At 41.3% G+C, this 19,394-nt stretch overlaps 1 protein-coding gene across 1 annotated transcript in view; it reads right to left on the bottom strand.

The window, feature by feature from the left end:
- TMEM131 (transmembrane protein 131) overlaps positions 1-8,077 on the bottom strand; it is a 130,958-nt gene extending 122,881 nt beyond the window's left edge. The window contains exons 1-2 of the mRNA XM_045283831.1: positions 8,059-8,077; positions 6,230-6,291 (exon numbers count right to left, since the gene is read on the bottom strand). Of these exons, the coding sequence (XP_045139766.1) occupies positions 6,230-6,291; positions 8,059-8,077 (81 nt within the window). The remainder of the gene's footprint in view (positions 1-6,229; positions 6,292-8,058) is intronic.
- Between the last annotated feature and the right edge of the window lie 11,317 nt (positions 8,078-19,394).

Genomic DNA, 19,394 nt, shown 5'->3' with positions numbered 1-19,394 from the left:
AGGAAAAATGCGACAAGCAACGACACAGACAAAACGCAACAGAGTGTGTGTGAATGGTTGACTGTAAAACCGAGGCGCTGTATCTGTCACTCGCTCGTTAGTTAAGAAAAAACACTTCCAAGGAGGCCTCACCTCAGGTTGGGGTCCGCTTTCACTCGGTGGGGACAGGGAAAGGATCAAATCGTTCCTGTCACGTGGCATTGTCCCATGGTCATCCCAAATGAACAGTCACTTCTACAATAATGTTCAGTGACTTTCAATAGAAATTCAAGACCGGAGGAAGGGCTTGGAGGCGAGTCTGTCTCTGAGAAGGTGATTTGCACTCCTGGCAACCCGCCATTGGGAAGAATGCTTACCATCACTGATACAGAGCCTCAGTGGGAGAACATGCCTGCCACTGTGTTCCTAACCATGCATTCCTGAGCAAGTTTCCACTCCACCTTTGATGGCACAGGCCAGGTCCTGCTATGGGCAAGCTGGGTGCCATCTTTTTGACATGCATACCAGTTGGCCTCGTCTACACCAGAAGGATACAATTTAAACCTCATTAGATGAACCCGACTTGACTTTAAACACACCTGCAGCAAATTAAAGACGCTCAAACACCCCTTTGGACTTAAGGCTGAAGTGCCCTAGTGGGAGAAGCAGCAGGTGTCTGCTATCCCGAGGTCGTGGGTTTGGAAGTCAATTATCTTACAACTGAGGGTGTTTGATATTTAACAACTTAAGACAACCATATATTTGCTATCTCTAAAAATCACTTTATAGGGGGCTCGTACAACTGCTGTCACAATCCATACATACATCCATTGTGTCAGGCACATTTGTACATTTGTTGCCCTCATCATTCTCAAAACATTTTCTTTCGACTTGAGCCCTTGGTATTAGCAACTCATTTTCCCCCTCCCTCCCCCACCCTCCGTCCCTCCCTCACAAACCTTTGATAATTTATAAATTATTATTTTTCTATGTCTTACACTGTCTGATGTCTCCCTTCACCCACTTTTCTGTTGTCCATCCCCCAGGGAGGGGGTTATATGTAGATCATTGTGATTGGTTCTCCCTTTCTCCCCCACCTTCCTCTTGCCTCCTGGTATCGCTACTCTCTTTTTTTTTCTAAACATTTTATTAGGGGCTCATACAACTGTTATCACAATCCATACACACATCAATTGTGTAAAGCGCATTTGTACATCATTCTCAAAACATTTTCTCTCCAGTTAAACCCCCGGCATTAGGTCCTCATTTTTCCCCTCCCTCCCCGCTCGCCCCTCCCTCATGAGCCCTTGATAGTTTATAAATGGGTATTTTGTCATATCTTGCCCTGTCTGACGTCTCCCTTCACCCACTTTTCGGTTGTCTGTCCCCCAGGGAGGAGGTCACATACAGTTCCTTGTAACCGGTTCCCTCTTTCCTACCCATTCTCCCTTTACCCTCCCTGTTTCGCCACTCACACCACTGGTCCTGGAGGGCTCATCCGCCCTGCATTCCCTGTATTTTCAGTTCCTATCTGTACCAGTGTACATCCTCTGGTCTAGCCAGACTTGCAAGGTCGAATTCGAGTCATGGTAGTGGGAGCGGGGAGGAAACATTTAGGAACTAGAGGAAAGTTGTATTTCTCATCGTTGTTACATCGCACCCTGACTGGCTCATCTCCTCCCCGAGACCCCTCTGCAAGGGGATCTCCAATGGCCTACTGATGGGCTTTGGATCTCCACTCCGCACTCCCCCCATCATTCACTATGGTAAGATTTTTTGTTCTGATGATGCCTTATACCTGATCCCTTCGACACCTCATGGTTGCATAGGCTGGTGTGCTTCTTCCATGTGGGCTTTGTTGCTTCTGAGCTTGATGGCCGCTTGATTACCTTCAAGCCTTTAAGACCCCAGACGCTATACTGTTTGATAGCCGGGCACCATCAGCTTTCTTCGCCACATTTGCTTATGCACCCATTTGTCTTCAGTGATCCGTTCGACACCTCGTGATCACACAGGTTGTATGTTGTTCCATGTGGGCTTTGTTGCTTCTGAGCTAGATGGCCACTTGTTTACCTTCAAGCTTTTAAGACCCCAGACGCTATATCTTTTGATAGCCGGGCACCATCAGCTTTCTTCACCACATTTGCTTATTCACCGGCTTTGTCTTCAGCGGTTGTGTCGGGAAGGTGAGCATCATAGAATGCCAATTTAATAGAAAAAAGTATATAGATCCTGAGAAGTTTATCTGTCCAGGATTCCCTGTGTTTCCAGCTCTTATCTGTACCAGTGTACATCCTCTGGTCTAGCCAGATTTGTAAGGTAGAATTGGGATCATGACAGTGGGAGGAAGGAAGCATTAAAAAACTAGAGGAAAGTTGCATGTTTCATCGGTGCTATACTGCACCCTGACTGGCTCGTGCTATTTTTATACTCTTTGCTTTTTATAACACTGTCTTAGTCCTGCTGGTATAGTTTTGCCTTAGTGGACAAGTGTTAGTACAATTTGTGCCTTGTGTCCAACCCTCACTGTTTACTTAAACAGTGTTTGGTCACTTAAAATTTTAATATGTTCAAGTTAACAATTCATGTATTTTAAATCCCAAAAGCTTTCTTATACACATATAATTTCTTGTTTTAAAAGTATTTTAAATTTTATCCCATTGGCTAAAAAAAGGGGATGGCAACCATTTGTGACAGACAAGCCAATCTTGTCCCTCACAACAATTTAAAAACTATCAGAGAGCAATAAATAGATTCTTACAAACAAATGAAATCACCAATATCTGAATAATAACCTTTAAATTTTTAAACAAGTGACAGATGCTAAGAGCCGGTTTGCCAACCCCTGGGCTAGAGTAATGATACTATTTTTACAATTACCAAATAGTCCATGGAGATTATTTATATTATTTCTCAAGAAGCTAATAATGTTGTCTCTGAAGTAGATCAGGGATATATATATAAACTATACAAATGGATTTTTAAGCTCACACAAAGTTGTAAGCCAAAATCTAAGAACAATTAGTTCTTATGTGTGGTCCTGCTTAAAATTGGTTTTTATGAGGTGATCCGTGAAGTTATCGGTGCTATAGCAAAGTATGGTGAAGAAAGAAATCAGATGGTCCTACTCACAAAGAATTGAAGGCCTACAGGCTTATCTTCAAACAAGCAGCCAGTTAAGTCCACACAGAGGGAGCATACTAGCCAGTGAGTTTAAAGGAGTATTACAATAAAATGCAAGATGAGATGCTTAGCTGCCCGACATGATAGCTCAAGACAAAATGGGTGCAGCATAAGCAAATGTGAAGAAAGCCGATGGTGCCCGGCTATTAAAAGATATAGCATCTTTTAATAGATATAGATAAAGGCTTGAGGCTAAACAAGCGGCCATCTAGCAGGGAAGCACACCAGCCTGTGTTATCATGAAGTGTCGATGGGATAAGGTATCAAGCATCAGAAGACCCCAAACAAACAAATATATCGATACAAATGATGGGGGTAGGATTGGAGACCCAAAGCCCATCTGTAGATAACTGGACATTCCCCCACAGAAGGGTCACAAGGAAAGAACAAGACAGCCGGGGTGCAGCAAAGCACTGACGGAACTTCACACTACATTCCTCTAGTTTTTTAATACTTCCTCCCCCCTATTATCATGACCCCAGTTCTACCTTACAAATCCAGCTAGACTGGAGTATGTACACCAGTACAGATAAGGGCTCTCGACACATGGAATCTAGAGCAGATAAACCCCTCAGGAACAGCAGTGGGAGTGGCGATACCATGAGGGTAGGGGGAGGGTGCGGGACAGGGGGAGAAGGGGGAGAAATGGGGAACCAACCACAATGACATATAACTAACCCCCACCCACCCTGGGGATAAACAACAGTAACGCAGATCAAAGGAGACAGCAGGTGGTATAAAATATGAAAATAATAATTTATAATTTATCAAGGGTTAACGAGGTTGGGAGGGTCGGGGGGGGAGGGGAGAAGAGTAGTTGATACCAAAGGCTTAAAACGAAAGAAAATATTTTGAAATTGATGATGGCAACATATGTACAAATGTGCTTGATAGAACTAATGCATGGATTGTTATAAGAGCTGTAAGAGCCTTCAATAAAATGAATTATAAATTTTTTTTAAATGCAAGAACAGAAGGGAGACTGTATTAGAGTCTAACTTCTGAGTACCTGGTTTGGAGAAGTCTATGGATGACAGTGAAAGCCCAAAACACATTTACAGAGTTCCTACATAGAGTAAGCCATCACCGAATTCCCTCAATTTGTTGATTAAAGATGTGAATAGTCTTGTCCCGACACTGCAATGGAAAGTAGATTACTGCGGGTTAAAATATACCACCTTACCATTTGTTTTCCCTTTTGACCAAGTTTTAAATTTTATTTTGACCCATTTTTAACTTGTAATTTTTATTTCTTTCTGATATCTTTTGGATTGAGGGTTTTCTGTGTTTTATTTTGTTGTCTTATTTTGGAATAATTTTTATATGAAACTTAGGTAATCTACAGAGACAGCAACTAGACTAATAGTTTCTTAAGAGTTATGAAAGAGGAGGTTAAAAGGAAATGGGGAGCTAGTAATAATGGATACAGAAATGAAGAAAATGCCCTAAAATTGGCTGTGGTGATAAATTCACAACTAATATATTTAAATTGCTGAATTGTATGATACGTGAATTACATGTCAATAAAACTTGTAATAAAATAAAAGATTTGCTCTGTAAACCTTCACTTAATATACAATAAAGCTTAAAAAAACAAAACTTAAAATAGCTAAAAAGAGCCAGCACGTTATAATATTGTCTTATTATAAAAAGTTATGTAAAGCTTTAATAAATCAACAGAAAAAAGATATGGAATAAGAAAGATAAAAAAGAATATTGTGATTAAAATATATGCAAAGCGTAAGAACAAACCATAAATGGCCAATAGTCATATGAAAAAACATTATCAGTCTCACTAGATAGTGAAGCAATCCCTAAACGAGAGATTTCACATTTCTCCATCAGAATGGCAGGGACTTTGGAATTTTATTAATTCATGCCCAGACACCAGGGTCTAAGGGCAGTACGAAGCACCCTGATGAAACTCCTGTTTGCACCTTCTAGCAAATATATATACATATATATCTGTGTGTGTATCACAATCTTCAACACCAAGTTTAAGTTGGCAATTTTTGCTTAGTATAAGTGATCTTTTGACTTTCCCAATCTAGTGTAGACAATCATAGCTTCTTTTCCACTTATAATTCAAATTCCATGCTTCTTTAGGATACTCATCTAACCTACCAGACACACTCCAGATTCCAGATCAACCCAGGCACAGTTCGCACATAAAGCATCTCGATTATCCTCAAATAGGTTCCATGAAAGAAAAATGTACTACTCTTCCAATCTAATGGACAGCCCTGCAAAAATAGCTATGTGAGATCTGTGCTAAAATACTGATTACTAAACATCACCTGTAAACCAGTGGCTCTCAATGAGAAGTTACCCCTTTCCTCTCCAAGGGCATTTGGCAATGTCTGGCAGGAACTGAGTGTCACAGATATTTCAAGGTCTAACACCCAGAATTCAACCTGTTAGCCACTGGTTCCCTATTTGGATAGATTCCATAGCCTCCTTATCTGACCTTGTCACTGACATTCTCAAAACCCTAACACCTCTCTGTATTCCCCAGATCCAAGGCACACATTGGTGATAGAGTAATGATTTGCTTCTTTACAAAGCTTTCATTCACATTGCTTAAGGAGGTTGTGATTATTGCTCATTGACCTGTTTATAAATGGTTGGTAGGTGCTGTCAAGAGGAGCCCTAGTAGCGTTAGTGTCTACTAACGTTGGGTAAGCAATTTGAAACCACCAGATGAGGCTCTCTACTCCCACAAAGATTTACAGTCGAGGAAACTCACAGGGGCAGTTCTACCCAGTCCCATTGGGTCGCTCTGAGTCAGAAATGACTGGGTGGCAGTAAGTTTGGTTTTGGTCTTAGGGAATGTCAATTTTCAACTCACAGCAACCCTGTGACAAAGTAGAACTGCTCCCGCAGGGTTTCTGAGGCTGTTGCCTTTATGGGAGCACACTGCTAGGCCTTTCTCCCACAGAACTGCTGGGTGGGTTCGAACCATCACCCTTGTGGTTAGCAGTTCAGTGACATTTTAAAGAGAAAGCACAATAACCAGGTAGTATTCTGTACTGTACACAGCAGTAAGTCAACTTCAGACAACAATTACCTGCAGTAGCCCTCCATCACCAAAACGCAGGACTTCTATTATACTCTCCGACTGGATGAAGGCTGCAAAGGAAGCAAAACACAGTGTCACTTACAGGAAGCAAACTTGATTTGAATGAAATCGTTTACCTTGAAGCTCCTTAATACAGTTTTGTATTTTTAAATGTCCCACTAGCTAGATGGTTAAAAAGAAAAGCGGGACTAACACTTTGGGATTTTAACAACTATAAAAGACTTCTTAAATAAAACACCACCAAAAAAAAAAAACAAAACACCACCATCCCAATTATGAAGTGGTGTAAACAAGTTGTATTTGGTTGTGTAAGGCAGTCATCTTCAACACAGCTCTAGCTATTCCTGCTATGTGGCCAAAAAACATAAAACTAGCTGCCTAACCTACCACTGTTTTCCCTGATTGACTACAAAGCACAGATGTCATTTGGATGACTAGGATGTGTCTGATGTATGATGACCCACCCACTGCCTATGACTTGATGGCAATTCACAGCGACCCCTTAGTACAGAGTAGAACTGCCCCATAGATTTTCCAAGGCTATAATCATTATGGAAGCAGACAGACAGAACCAGGCTCTTGTTCATGGCATATGAGAATCAAAGAACGAAACAGAGAAAGACGTGGTGCCTTCAAGCTGGCGTTGGTATTGGTGAAGAATGCGGAATCTACTGTGCACTGCCAGCGGAACGGACACATTTGTTTGAGAATAAATATAAGCAAAGTGTTTCTGAAAGGATGACATGACTTTGACTTGCCTACTTTAGACATCACAACAAAAGAGATCACCAAGAGTCCATGGTTACGACTATTGTGTTAATCCATCTTATGTTCTCAGATCGATCGTCAACTTTACCAAACATAATGCCCTTTTCGAGGCAGTGAAAACTCTAAGGATCACCGGATTATTATCTGACAGCGTGCTGGAATGAGTCCCACCCCCACCCCCAATGTCAAAGGCACTGAAAACGCACCAGTGGCCACCCCAATGGACAAAGCTGTTCAGTACCTCTGCACATTTCTATCTCTGTTTGCCTTAGTCTTACATATCAAATCCAAATTAAGGGACATTCTACAACCAACCAGTACTCTTTCAAAACTACCAAGGTCATCCAAAATAAGGGGCGTTGAGAAACTATCAGCCACGAGGAGCTAATGCGACAAGATGACTATATGCAAGGTGTCTGACATGGCATCCTGGAACAGCAGGGGCATTTCTAAAAAAGAAATCTGAGCAAAATATGGACGGTAGGCAAATAACAATGTATCAATGTTAATTAAAGAAAAAAATTAATAAAAATATGTTTAAATTAAAACAAAGAAAATAAAGAAAAACTTACTATACTAATACAAAGGAATACTAGGCTGTGCCTCCAAGTGAAGTGACAAAAGGGGGAAGACCATGAGATGTGTAGGAATTCTGAGAAAGATGGAATTATTCTCTCCTGTTGAGATTTACAGTCTTGGAAACCCTATATAGGAATCTACACAATGGCAGTGGGTGGGTGGTAAGCTACCTCTGCAATTACAAAAGGTTCATTTTAATGGTATTTCATTTGGTTTAATAAAGCAATCAACAAGTCAATGTACATTTTTGGAAATTTGGATTAAGAAGCTTAGTGTTTCTGTCCCTGTACCTGGCTTTTCTATGAACGAGGTGGAAAATAAACATCAGGGTGATAAACGCTAATTAGAGTACAATGTTCTCTTGCCTAACAAGCATCCTTTCCCTTTATTCTAGGAACAGTATCTCGATTTTATTTTGGGAAACTTCCTTCCTCCGTGTCCTGTGTTGGTCTGTGAAGCACAGCACCTACCTGATCCAAGTCCTGCCATTCCCCACCAGTTCTGAATATAGAAGAAACACAATGAGCATGAAATTAATAAAATCCTACTTTTTTGCTCAGGCATGCACTGCTTTTGCATTTATTGACGCAAATTGCCCTTTTTGGTTATGTTATCTCTAGTCTGAGCTAGAGCAACCAAATGCTCAAAATGTTAGAGACCGGAAGTCTCCACCCAGAACCTTTCAGTTTGGGCAGAGGAGACCAACAAGAAGAACAAGAAAGAGTGCTGTATCTGGTGTCTGCTATGAATTGCGATCAACTCAATGGCGGCGAGCTTGACTTATTTCAGTCTATCGACTATAGTGACCATCACCTGGGCTCACATCATGAAGCCAGACTCAGTCTATATCTGAATCTGGGTCAGAGAAGCAGTTCCCATCATGACACTGGGGGTGAGTTGATGAACTGTTTGGCTAAATACAGCAAGCTAATATTTATGTGAATAATTTTGTATGGCCTGTGAACGATGTTAAACATATCCAAATGGCACTTGGCAGAAAAAATGTTCTCCACCCCTGCTCTAACAGATGAGAATTTAACCAAATAAAAGTGAAGACAGTAATATCTTGACATACATTGTATTTTTAACACAAACACAAGAAATTATTATAATTAAAAATTATAATAACAGAGCTAGTTTATAAAAACCTAAAAAACAAATACAATGTTAGACCATCATTAATTTCCCTTGAAAGCAGAAATGAATAGGCTTCAACTCTGGCATGAAGCAAATTAGAATAGTTTGCTTTAGGTGACCAAATGTAGTAACTTTAAGTTATTTGCCTAGACTATGCAACCACGAGGTTTGAAGGGATCAGGTATAAGGCATCATCAGAACAAAAAATCTTACCATAGTGAATGATGGGGGGAGTGCCGAGTGGAGATCCAATGCCCATTAGTAGGCCACTGGAGATCCCCTTGCAGAGGGATCTCGGGGAGGAGATGAGCCAGTCAGGGTGCAATGTAACAACGATGAGAAATACTAGTTCCTAAATGTTTCCTCCCCGCTCCCACTACCATGACTCGAATTCGACCTTGCAAGTCTGGCTAGACCAGAGGACGTACACTGGTACAGATAAGAACTGAAAATACAAGGAATCCAGGGCGGATGAGCCCTACAGGCCCAGTGGTGTGAGTGGCGAAACAGGGAGGGTAAAGGGAGAGTGGGTAGGAAAGAGGGAACCGATTGCAGGGAACTATATGTGACCTCCTCCCTGGGGGACAGACAACCGAAAAGTGGGTGAAGGGAGACGTCGGACATGGCAAGATATGACAAAATACCAATTTATAAACTATCAGGGGCTCATGAGGGAGGGGGGCGCGGGGGGAGGGGGGGGAAAAATGAGGACCTAATGCCGGGGGTTTAAGTGGAGAGAAAATGTTTTGAGAATGATGTACAAATGCGCTTTACACAATTGATGTGTGTATGGATTGCGGTAACAGTTGTATGAACCCCTAATAAAATGTTTTAAAAAAAAGTTATTTGCCTAGAAAAATAAAACGGATATGCACTTACTCATTATTTCAAGTGTTAACTCTTACTGGGCTATAAAATAAAAAAGCAAGCAAGTCAAATTCATACAATGCCACATCTCCAAGTTCAAAACCACAAGAATTTGTTCCCTAATTTGATATTCTTTCTTAAGAAACTCAGAAGGGTTCCCATGTTCCCTAGTTTACTGAAGCAGCAACTAGATAAAATAGAAACAACCACCACCACCAAAATTATTCACTGCTATTCACAGCCAACGCACTGTGAACCTGTGACCACTCTTCGGTTCAGGCTTCTGCGTTGCTCTGATGCTAAACAGGTTTCAGCAGTGATGAAACACTAAGACAGGAATCACATTGGTCCAATCCCATCCTGGACTGGGGTCACTAGGCGTCTGGGGCAACTCTACAGTCAGCCACTAAAAAGAAATGTCAATGAACTTCAAACGAATTTGTAAAGTAGACATTGTTGATCCCATCTTACAATAAGGATAGTAGACAGTGAGAAAACTGGCAATGGGACCCAAGATTCTATAATTCTAGGCCCTCAACAGTATTTACTTTTCAAGTAAATTTGATATATTAATGTACCTTCAAACATCTTTTTAAAAATAAGCATATATTTTCAATAACAACTAGGAAAGGAGGATAGATGGACAGAAATTATTTCTATTCTGCTGCTGTATGATCTGCTGGTATTTACTGAGTTTGTGTAGCTGGGTTCCGTATGACCACTTCAAGCCCCTGACATGCCCACACCACTGACTTCTGAGAGGTCTAACACAGCCATCTAGTATCCCTGCAAAATCTGAGCATGGCAGTTGCTTAGAGAACTCACTCTCAAAACAGAAGTTCAGAAATAAGCTCTGTTTACTTACCTATCTCATTTAGTAATGAACAGCATTTATAAGACTCTCTCTCTCAAGGTCATAATTCTCGATCATAAATTGTTTAGGTAAAGATTTTTTCCCTTAATATGTGCAACTGATGACTAGATATAATCTACCTGGTTTTATACTTAAAAAATAATTCGTGAAAATAAAGCCAATTGCCTAAAACTATGGGATCTAATTTTATTTAAATGCTGGATTATCACATGCAATTAAAAATGAACAAACAGAAGACAGATTAGATCATTAGAAGCGCATAACAATTAAATTTTGCTTATTTAAAGAATATAAAGATAAGCTATAGATTTGGGAAAAGCTTCAGAAAAAGCATATCTGATAAAAACCAAATATCTAAAATATAAATAAAGCTTCTACCACTCAAAAAACAAATATCCCAATAAAAATGCATAAACGATATGAACATAGAACATTCATCAAAGAGAAAATTCAAGTAGACAACAAACACATGAAATGATGATTACGAACATTAGCTAGTAAAGAAATGCAAATCAAATCCATAATGAGATACCAACTAACCCAGAGCAAAACTGGTATCGACAAAACAAGAAATGCTGATGAGAATATGGGGAGATTGGAACTGTGTTGCACTAATTAATATTCTTTAGTTTATCTCTCTAGTGTCTAATATCCCTTATAATGGCTACATAGAAACTCACCAGACAAAATTCACGATTAAAGGGTTTACTGAGGAAGTTAACACATTGTAATGCCAGTGAGAAATGCTCAGGGTAGTTGTTTACCAGGACATGATATACAGTTCCAGATCAGCTAATAAATGCCCAAAGGGGCACACCTCTCTGCTGTAAGCCTCACCCTGAAGGCACTCACGCTCCATTGGTCAGTAAACCCAACTCTCTGAATGAGGTGCCCAGAGACAGCCCACCCCAGTACGCCTCAGCCTGAAGACACTCAGCTCCACTTTCTTCGATCACCAAATCCAACTTCCCCAATTAAGTGCCAGGAGCAGTGGTTCTCAACCTGTGGATCTTGACCCCTTTGGGGGTGGAACGACCCTTTGGGGGGGCGGGTCGCCCGATTCATAACAGTAGCAAAATTAGTCATGAAGTAGCAATGAAAATAATTTTATAGCTTTGGGGGGGGAGGGGGGTCACCACAACATGAGAAACTGCATTAGGAAGGTTGAGAACCACTGGCCTAGAAGCACCTCATTCCAGTAAGCCAGCCTCCTGCACAAAAAACACTCTACTAGTTCCGTGGGTTGGGAAGTCCATCACTCTGTTCCATGCTCTGGCCTCCTGGTTCTGTTGCTGCTCCTTTGGTGGTATGCATGCTGTCAACTGCATCCAGGAGGGTCACTATGCAGGGATCTCAGGTCCAGAGGGTGCGCTCTAATCCTGGCTCTCGCTGGTAATAAGCTCCCTCCTTTTGTTTCTCAGGGGGATCATTTTATACACAGCAGGACACTTCTCCAGGGAATCCAGTTTGCAATACTCACAGGTGAATCCTATATAAATGAGTATCTTCCCCCACCTTACCAGACCCACGCAGGGAAAGGTTGTTTAGTTGGGGGTTAGGGTCAATGGCTAGAAGTCATATTAAATGATTCATTGACCACACAGGCCACCCCCAGGCTCTTCTAGCCATTGTATCTTCCATACAGAGAAGGATTAACTTCCCCACTTCCGACCTTTTTTTTTGTGAATGCACCCATAAGAGTTTGTAAACTAGACACTTCAAGCTTCTATCTTCCTCCATCTTAAATATCTATTTTCTCATTCCCCTGTCCCTAACACCCAGGGCTGAGGCTTGATGTGATGACTCATTTCTAGTTGGACTTTTAGCCATATGGATGCATAAGCAAAGTTCAGTCCATAGCAGGCCAATGACCAAAAGTGCAGCAGTGTGTTCCAGTTCACAGAGTCAAACATCTTTCTCTTCATTTAATCTGGTTCTGGTCATCTCAGCCTGAACCATCCTCCAGTCTCAGCTGCAAGCTTGAGAATCCACACACGACTCCCCACACTTCAGACCAGTTGATCCCTACAACTAATCCATCCCCATAGGCTCAATTCAATAGTCACACAACTTTTTTAACTTCAGGCCAGCCAGTCCTTCCTCTGCTCTCTCATCTTTAGCCTCTGTGGATCACATCAACCAGTACCAACGGAACATGTCCGAATCAGCCCCATCTCTTCACTGCCTCCCGCCCCACTGCCACTCAGTTTGTGGATCCCAATGGTTGCCACAGGGGGCACATCAAGCTCACGGACTCCCTGTAACGGTCAGTCCTGGAGGGGGCTTCTTCGACTGGGCACATAACTCCCCTGCTTGGATACACTCAATGGCAAACTGCTTGCTCAAACATTTCAAAAGCCAGTCTTTCTCTGCAGACCTTCCCTTCTAGTGTTAAACTCCTGTTCCTTCAGCAGTTCTGGGTGGGGCTCAAGTTTTCTTTCTAAGCCCCTTATTCTACTTTGGCTTTAAACAAAAAAGCCTTTTATCTTCAAGCAATTCTTAACTCCCCCTTTAGCATATCTAAGCAAATATAGACTGATGGCAGACTTACAAGATCTTGTCATCATGATTGACTTCCTATATTACGATACCAGGTTGAAAGATTATCAGTGGAGCCAAATAAACATCCTTAGCCTTTTAAGTAATACCTGAATACAAGAATCTCTTCTCCACCCAGGGTTCTATCTATGCACACAGGACTTGGGCACTCTGGCAGGATGGTTCCAGGGGGCACTGGTCTCCTATTAATCTTAATCAGCCAGGCTTTTCTCCAAGCCGCTCCAGACGCAGCTGTGCTCTTCTCTGCTGCAGCCGGTCATTTAGTACATCCACTACAATAGTAACCAGAACAGCCATTCTAGAACTTGACTTCTCATGTCTTTCTCAGTTCTGTCCCTTAAAAACAAAACCCATGCTTCTATGAGTCTGGTGCCTTGACTAATATTCTATAATTTATCTCTCTAGCTTCTTATATGCAGTTCAGGAACCCTTATCCACTGCTGGTGGGGAAATGTAAAATATTGCACGCACAATGTAAACTAGTGTGGTGATTCCTCAAAAAATTAAAAGTAGAACTACCTTATGACCCAGCAATCTGCCTCCTAGGTATACATGCTTAGAGACTTGAACAGGCATATGCACACCCATGTTCACTGTGGAAGGTCACTGAAAAAGAGGCAGGTCCACAGTGAGATCGGCACAATGGCTACAAACATGGGCTAAACGTGACAACGGATGTGAGGATAGTATAGGACTGCTGTTCCTCTCTTGTGCATGGGGTGGCGATGGGTGGAGCCGACCCAACAGCACCGAACAGCAGCAGCATATTCATTGCAGCACTTTATTCAGAAAAGCAAAAAGATGGAGGCAACCTAGGTATTCATTAATGGATGAATGGATACACAAAACGCCATACATCCATATAATGGAATACCTCACACATAAAAGAGAAATGAGTTCCCAAAAGATCCCGCAGTGTGGATACACCTGGAGGGCGTGTGCTGAGCAAAGGACATCAACCACAAATGGACAAATATTGTAAGATCTCACTTTTTTATGACAAGAACAGATGCAAACACAGAGGCCAATGTTCCTTGGTGGTTATCAGGGATGGGGTGGAAGAAGAGGGAACCTCATTCTAAAGAGTAGTCACTTTTTATGGTACTAAGTAACATCATGTGGGTGAAGTATACACTGCTTAACTAATGTAGCAGATGCCACAAAGTTGGCCACATGAAAAAGGATGTCCTGGCAAATGCTGTCACATACACGGGGTTCAAAACACGTGCAGGAAAACTCCACTCTTTTCATCACGTTTCCCACGAATCTTTTTAACCCCCCCCCTATATAATTTTGCCATTAAAATAAATATGAGAATTTGTGTGTATATAAACACGTACACACAGATGCTAATACTTCTTAGACATAATCAATATCCACATGGGATTAGTTTTCTTGAAGACTTTTTGTTTTTTATTTTAATTTTTTTGAATTGAAGACTTAAGGTCATAGCTTCACGCCACAATTCAGTCAACTGGCATAATGATATTATTCATGACGTTCAGAGTCTGTATCTTAGCCTCGAATCGAGGACATCAAATGTGCTTATGAGCTGCCACCTAATATACAGCCACTGGTCTCTATTGAGTTGGAAAAAGAGAAAAAGAAGGAATCAAACTACAAAACGAATTGTCTCCACGTGCCGTCTCTATCTTGGAGACCCAGAAGAAGCACACAGTGCTCCCAGCTACCTCTACCCAACAGTCCGGCCGATCAGGGCCACAATAAATGGGTCCTGAGAGAGATGTGGAACAGAATTTCAAATACTAGAAGAATCCACTACTGAACCCAACAAGACTTGAGTAATCCCCTAGAGCCCCGGTGCTCCCCAAAGTGGGCAATACTGTCCCGTGGGGGTGTTGGCATGCTCCAGGGGCTCTGCAAAACCAGACACCTACTGTGCCTAGATCAAGGGCTACAGTACGAAAGGTTTTAATTGTTAGGGGATCGCTGGGTGTATTTTAGTTTTTGTTTTGGCTGAAAAGCAGGTGTAGGCCAAATAGGTTTGGGGACTTATGTCCTAGATTGTTGTCCTTAAATATTCTTTAAACCTTGAACTGAAGTTATCCTCTGAAGTAATTTTTTAAACTAAAACAGGTTAACTTTAAAAAGTGAAGTAAAGCACTCTAAAAAGATTCTCGATATGAGACCAAACAGACAATGGTTGCTGTAAAACATAGAAGAGATGGTTGAAGGCAGCGAGACTAAGATAACAGGAATGGAAAAACTGGAACGGAAAACGAAAATATCCATTACTGGCACAAAGTAGGTGTTGGGCTGCTAACTGTACGGTCAGCAGTTCAAATCTACCAGCTGCTCCACGGGAGAAAGATGAGGCTATCTGTTCGCATCACGAAGTATAACCTTAAAAAAGAAGTATACCTTGGAAACCTGTATAGGGTCACTGAGTCAGAATCAACTCAATGGCAGTGGGTGGGGTAGGGACAACATGCAGGTAACATTTTCTTTGTGGCGAAGGTCTACTCCTACCACTCGGCTATGGAGTACTGAGAATCCCAGCCACTGCAACACACCACAAGACCTAACAAATAGAAAAGGAAGGAATAAAACTGTCCTTATTTGCAAATGGCATCACTGTCTATGTAGAACCCCCAACGAATTCAGAACTCTTACACAAGTCACTTTGGTGAGATAGAATCAACACTCAAAAATCAAGTCACATTTCTATACATTAATAGTTAAGCGGTAAACACAACACAATACACATTTACAATCATGCCAAAGAAAATCAAGTACCAGGTATTAATGAAACATGTAGAGGATATGTATATTGAAATATACAAAAGGCTTATGAAAGAGCAAAAAAGTAGATGGAGAAAATAATGTAGGAGACTCAAAATTGTAAAGACTATCTATAGGTTTAATGTAAATCCAATAAAATACAGGTTAGTTTTTTAGGCATAGACAAGCCCGTCTAAAAATTAGATGGTGAGCACAAACCCTAGAATTGCTAAAGCACTGTTGAAGAATAAAGTAGAAAGAACAACTCTACCGAATACTAAGGTTTACTTCCTAGCTACAGTAATTAAGGCACTGTGAAACTGGAGGATGGGCAGACCTAGGTATAGATAAATTAGAGAAAATAAACTAGAAAAGAGACAAAGAGGTTCAAAAAATTTGACAAAGGTACAGAAGCAATTCAATGGAGGAATGGGCAAAAGATATAAATAATATTTTATCCAGCAATTCAGCTAGCACATGAGCACAGGAAATGATGCTCAGCACCATCAGCTATTGTCCATTGAAACCACAGTGTGAGAATGGCTACAAGGATAGTGGTGGTTCAGTGGGAGAATTCTCCCCTTCCATGTGGGAAGGCTCATTTAATTTCCCAGCCATGTGCAGCCACTATCTGACAGTGGAAGCTTGTGTTGCTATGAGGGGCTCAACAGAGCTCCTTAAGATGGACTAGAAATGTGGTGGTAGGTAAATGAATCTGAAAATGTAGTAAAATTGAACAAAATGAAATACACACAAACAAAATGAGTTCAAACAAAACTGAAAAAAATTAAAAAGGCTAAACCTCATTCGTAGATTGTACCAGTGTCAATATCGTAGTGTGATACTCTGGCAAGATGTTGCTATTGGGCAAAACCAGATACAGGGACATGTACCTGTACAACAACCACAAAAACCACACCCAAATAATTGCTATCAAGTCCATTCTGACTCACAGTGACCCTACAGGACAGAGTAGAACAGTCCCTGGGGGTTTCCAAGACTAACTCTTCCCAGGACTAAAGTGGTTCCCAACCGCTGAGCATAAGGCTAGCAGGCCAAATGGCTGCCCACTGTGCCAGCCTGGCTCCACGGGTGTTCTGTATGATTTCTTACAACTGCACGGGATTGTCTCCATGAACAATTGCCTCCTTTGACATGAGATCCAAAGAAATGGATGGAGCCCAGTTACCATTAGTAAACATTTTGATCAATGATTTTTACAACAGAATCCTAATCAAAAGGGAACAAATTTTAAATTCTCATAAACTGGCTAAGGAAAAAGGAGAGGAAGGCCCAAATTAGTAAAAATGAAATGAGACAGGTACATACTGCCGACCTTACAGAAACAAAACCATTTAGAAGGGGATACCAGGAACAAGTGTATACCAACAATTTAGATAACCTAGATGAAATGGACAGAGACCTAGAAACACACAAACTACCAAAATTGACTCAGGAAGAAACAGAACGTCTGAGCCGCAAAGAGAAGGAGTTGGTAATTAAAAAATACGCACACACAGAACTTCCCACAGGAAAACCAGAAGCTTCTCCAGTAAATTGACCAAGTGTTTAATGAATTAACACCGATTCTTCCTTCACAGATAGTTCCAAAAACCAGAAGCAGAACACTTCTTCTTTTATTTTTTAAATCATTTTATTGGGGGCTCATACAACTCTTATAACAATCCATACATACATAAATCAATTGTGTAAAGCACATTTGTACATTCGTTGCCCTCATCATTCTCAAACATTTGCTCTCCACTTAAGTCCTTGGCATCATCTCCTCATTCAGAACACTTATTCTATGAGGACAGTATTGCACAGATTATCAAAATCAGGTAACACAGGAAAAGAAGCTACACACCAATATCCCTTATGAATATGGATGCAGAATCCTCAACACAAGCCACATTCAACAATATAGAAAATGGGAAATACAAGTATCCGCTGCTTCGTGAAAGTCCACTCTATGCTACTTTGCTTGTATTAAAGACCTATATGAATGCCTGTTTCTTTATCAGAAAGTAATTTAAAGAGGACTTTCACTTCTATAAGAGAGAAAGACACAATTTCTCCTTCCTTGTTTTGCAGAGAGCCATTAAAGTAGCGGCTCACACCCCAAATTGCCAGTGTGGTTTCACCAACCTCCTTCCACAGGATAGCTCAGCATCAAGGTAGCATGCCTTTGAACTTTGTCCGTGGACACTGTATGGTAGTATTATTTTAGATTGTGTTATTTTAGGGTCTGAAAATCCTAAAAAAAAATTCCCTATATAATGGATGGTAATTGCTCCTTCGTTTTATTGCAAGAATTCAAAAGAACATTCGGCTTTCGGGGTTTGGAGGAAACCTGTATACCTCTGCCAAGTGAGATTTACCTCAGGTATGCAAAGCTCATCCAACACTGCCAACGAGTCATGTAACACAAATTAATATTAAAAGAATAAGGGGACAATCATTATCTCGATAGAAGAAGAAAATACACTTGATAAAATCAAATGCCTTATTATGAAAAATAACCAAGTAGGTCTGGAGAGACGCTCATAAAGAACATCTATGAAACCCCTCCAGCTAATAGCCTATTTAATGGTGGAAGACTGAAAAGCTTTCCCCTTATGATCAGAACACGCCAGCAATGTCCATTCCTGCCAGTCCAGTCTACAGTGTATTTGAGGTTCTAAAAACTCCAAATAGGCAGATAAAATGCACCTAGATTAAAAAGGGGGGGCGGGCCTCTCCCCTCTCCTCCTCCCGCTCTCTGCGAGGCCCTGACTGCTCAGAGCATGGCCGTCCAGGAGGTGCTAGCCTGACACAGTGGCTGCAGCAATGGGCTCAACCCTAACCACTGAGAAGATGCCACGGGGCAGGGAGTGCTTCGCTCTGCTCTACAGAGGGTCACCGTGGGTCAGAGCTGCCTTGACACGCAACAACAGGTGATTTGTTTCTGCCCATCCAAGAGGAGATGCTCTTCTTAGAAACAAACTGGAAGAAATCACCCAAAGGGCTGAAAAGAAATGCACAGAATAATTACATGGTGAAAGGAAAAAAAAATTTTTTTAAGTTAGAAGTTCAGTCTAGGAAGTTATTTTGCTGACCAATGAGTGACCCAGGAAAAGAAAAAACAGAGTTAAGTGACAGAATTACAAAAATAAATAAATTTAAAAGGCATGAAAGAAACTAAAGAACACCAAGTTCCAGCCTGAGACTCATCAAATGTACAACACAATGAATAAGAAATGATTCACACTAAGAAACACAATTACTGCCACTGAACCATAGAAGTAAAAAAGAAAAAGGGAAACTATCCCTGTTTGCAGATGCCATTAAAAATATACGGGAAAATCTCCCGTGACACTAAAGCATTTTTAATACAGTAGTACCCAAACCAAACCGGCCTCACTGCTATCACATCAATTCTGACTCAGAGCAGCCTCCGGGCAGAGCGGCGCTAACCCCGAGAGTTCCCACGCCTGCCAATCTACGGGAACTTTCAGAAAGCCCTCTCCTTCCACTGAGGGCAACCGGCGCTATCGAACCGCTGGCCTTGTGATTAGCAGTCCAGTGCATAACCCACTGGGGCAACAGAGTAATGTAGCAATAAAAACAGTAACAATATTATGCTTT

The sequence above is a fragment of the Echinops telfairi genome, unplaced genomic scaffold (assembly GCF_000313985.2).
Source record: "Echinops telfairi isolate 266 unplaced genomic scaffold, ASM31398v2 ScPeMD7_7467;HRSCAF=8505_1, whole genome shotgun sequence".
Classification (NCBI taxonomy): domain Eukaryota; kingdom Metazoa; phylum Chordata; class Mammalia; order Afrosoricida; family Tenrecidae; genus Echinops; species Echinops telfairi.
Note: the sequence above shows the minus strand (reverse complement) of the source record. Positions and strands in the feature narration are given on the sequence as shown.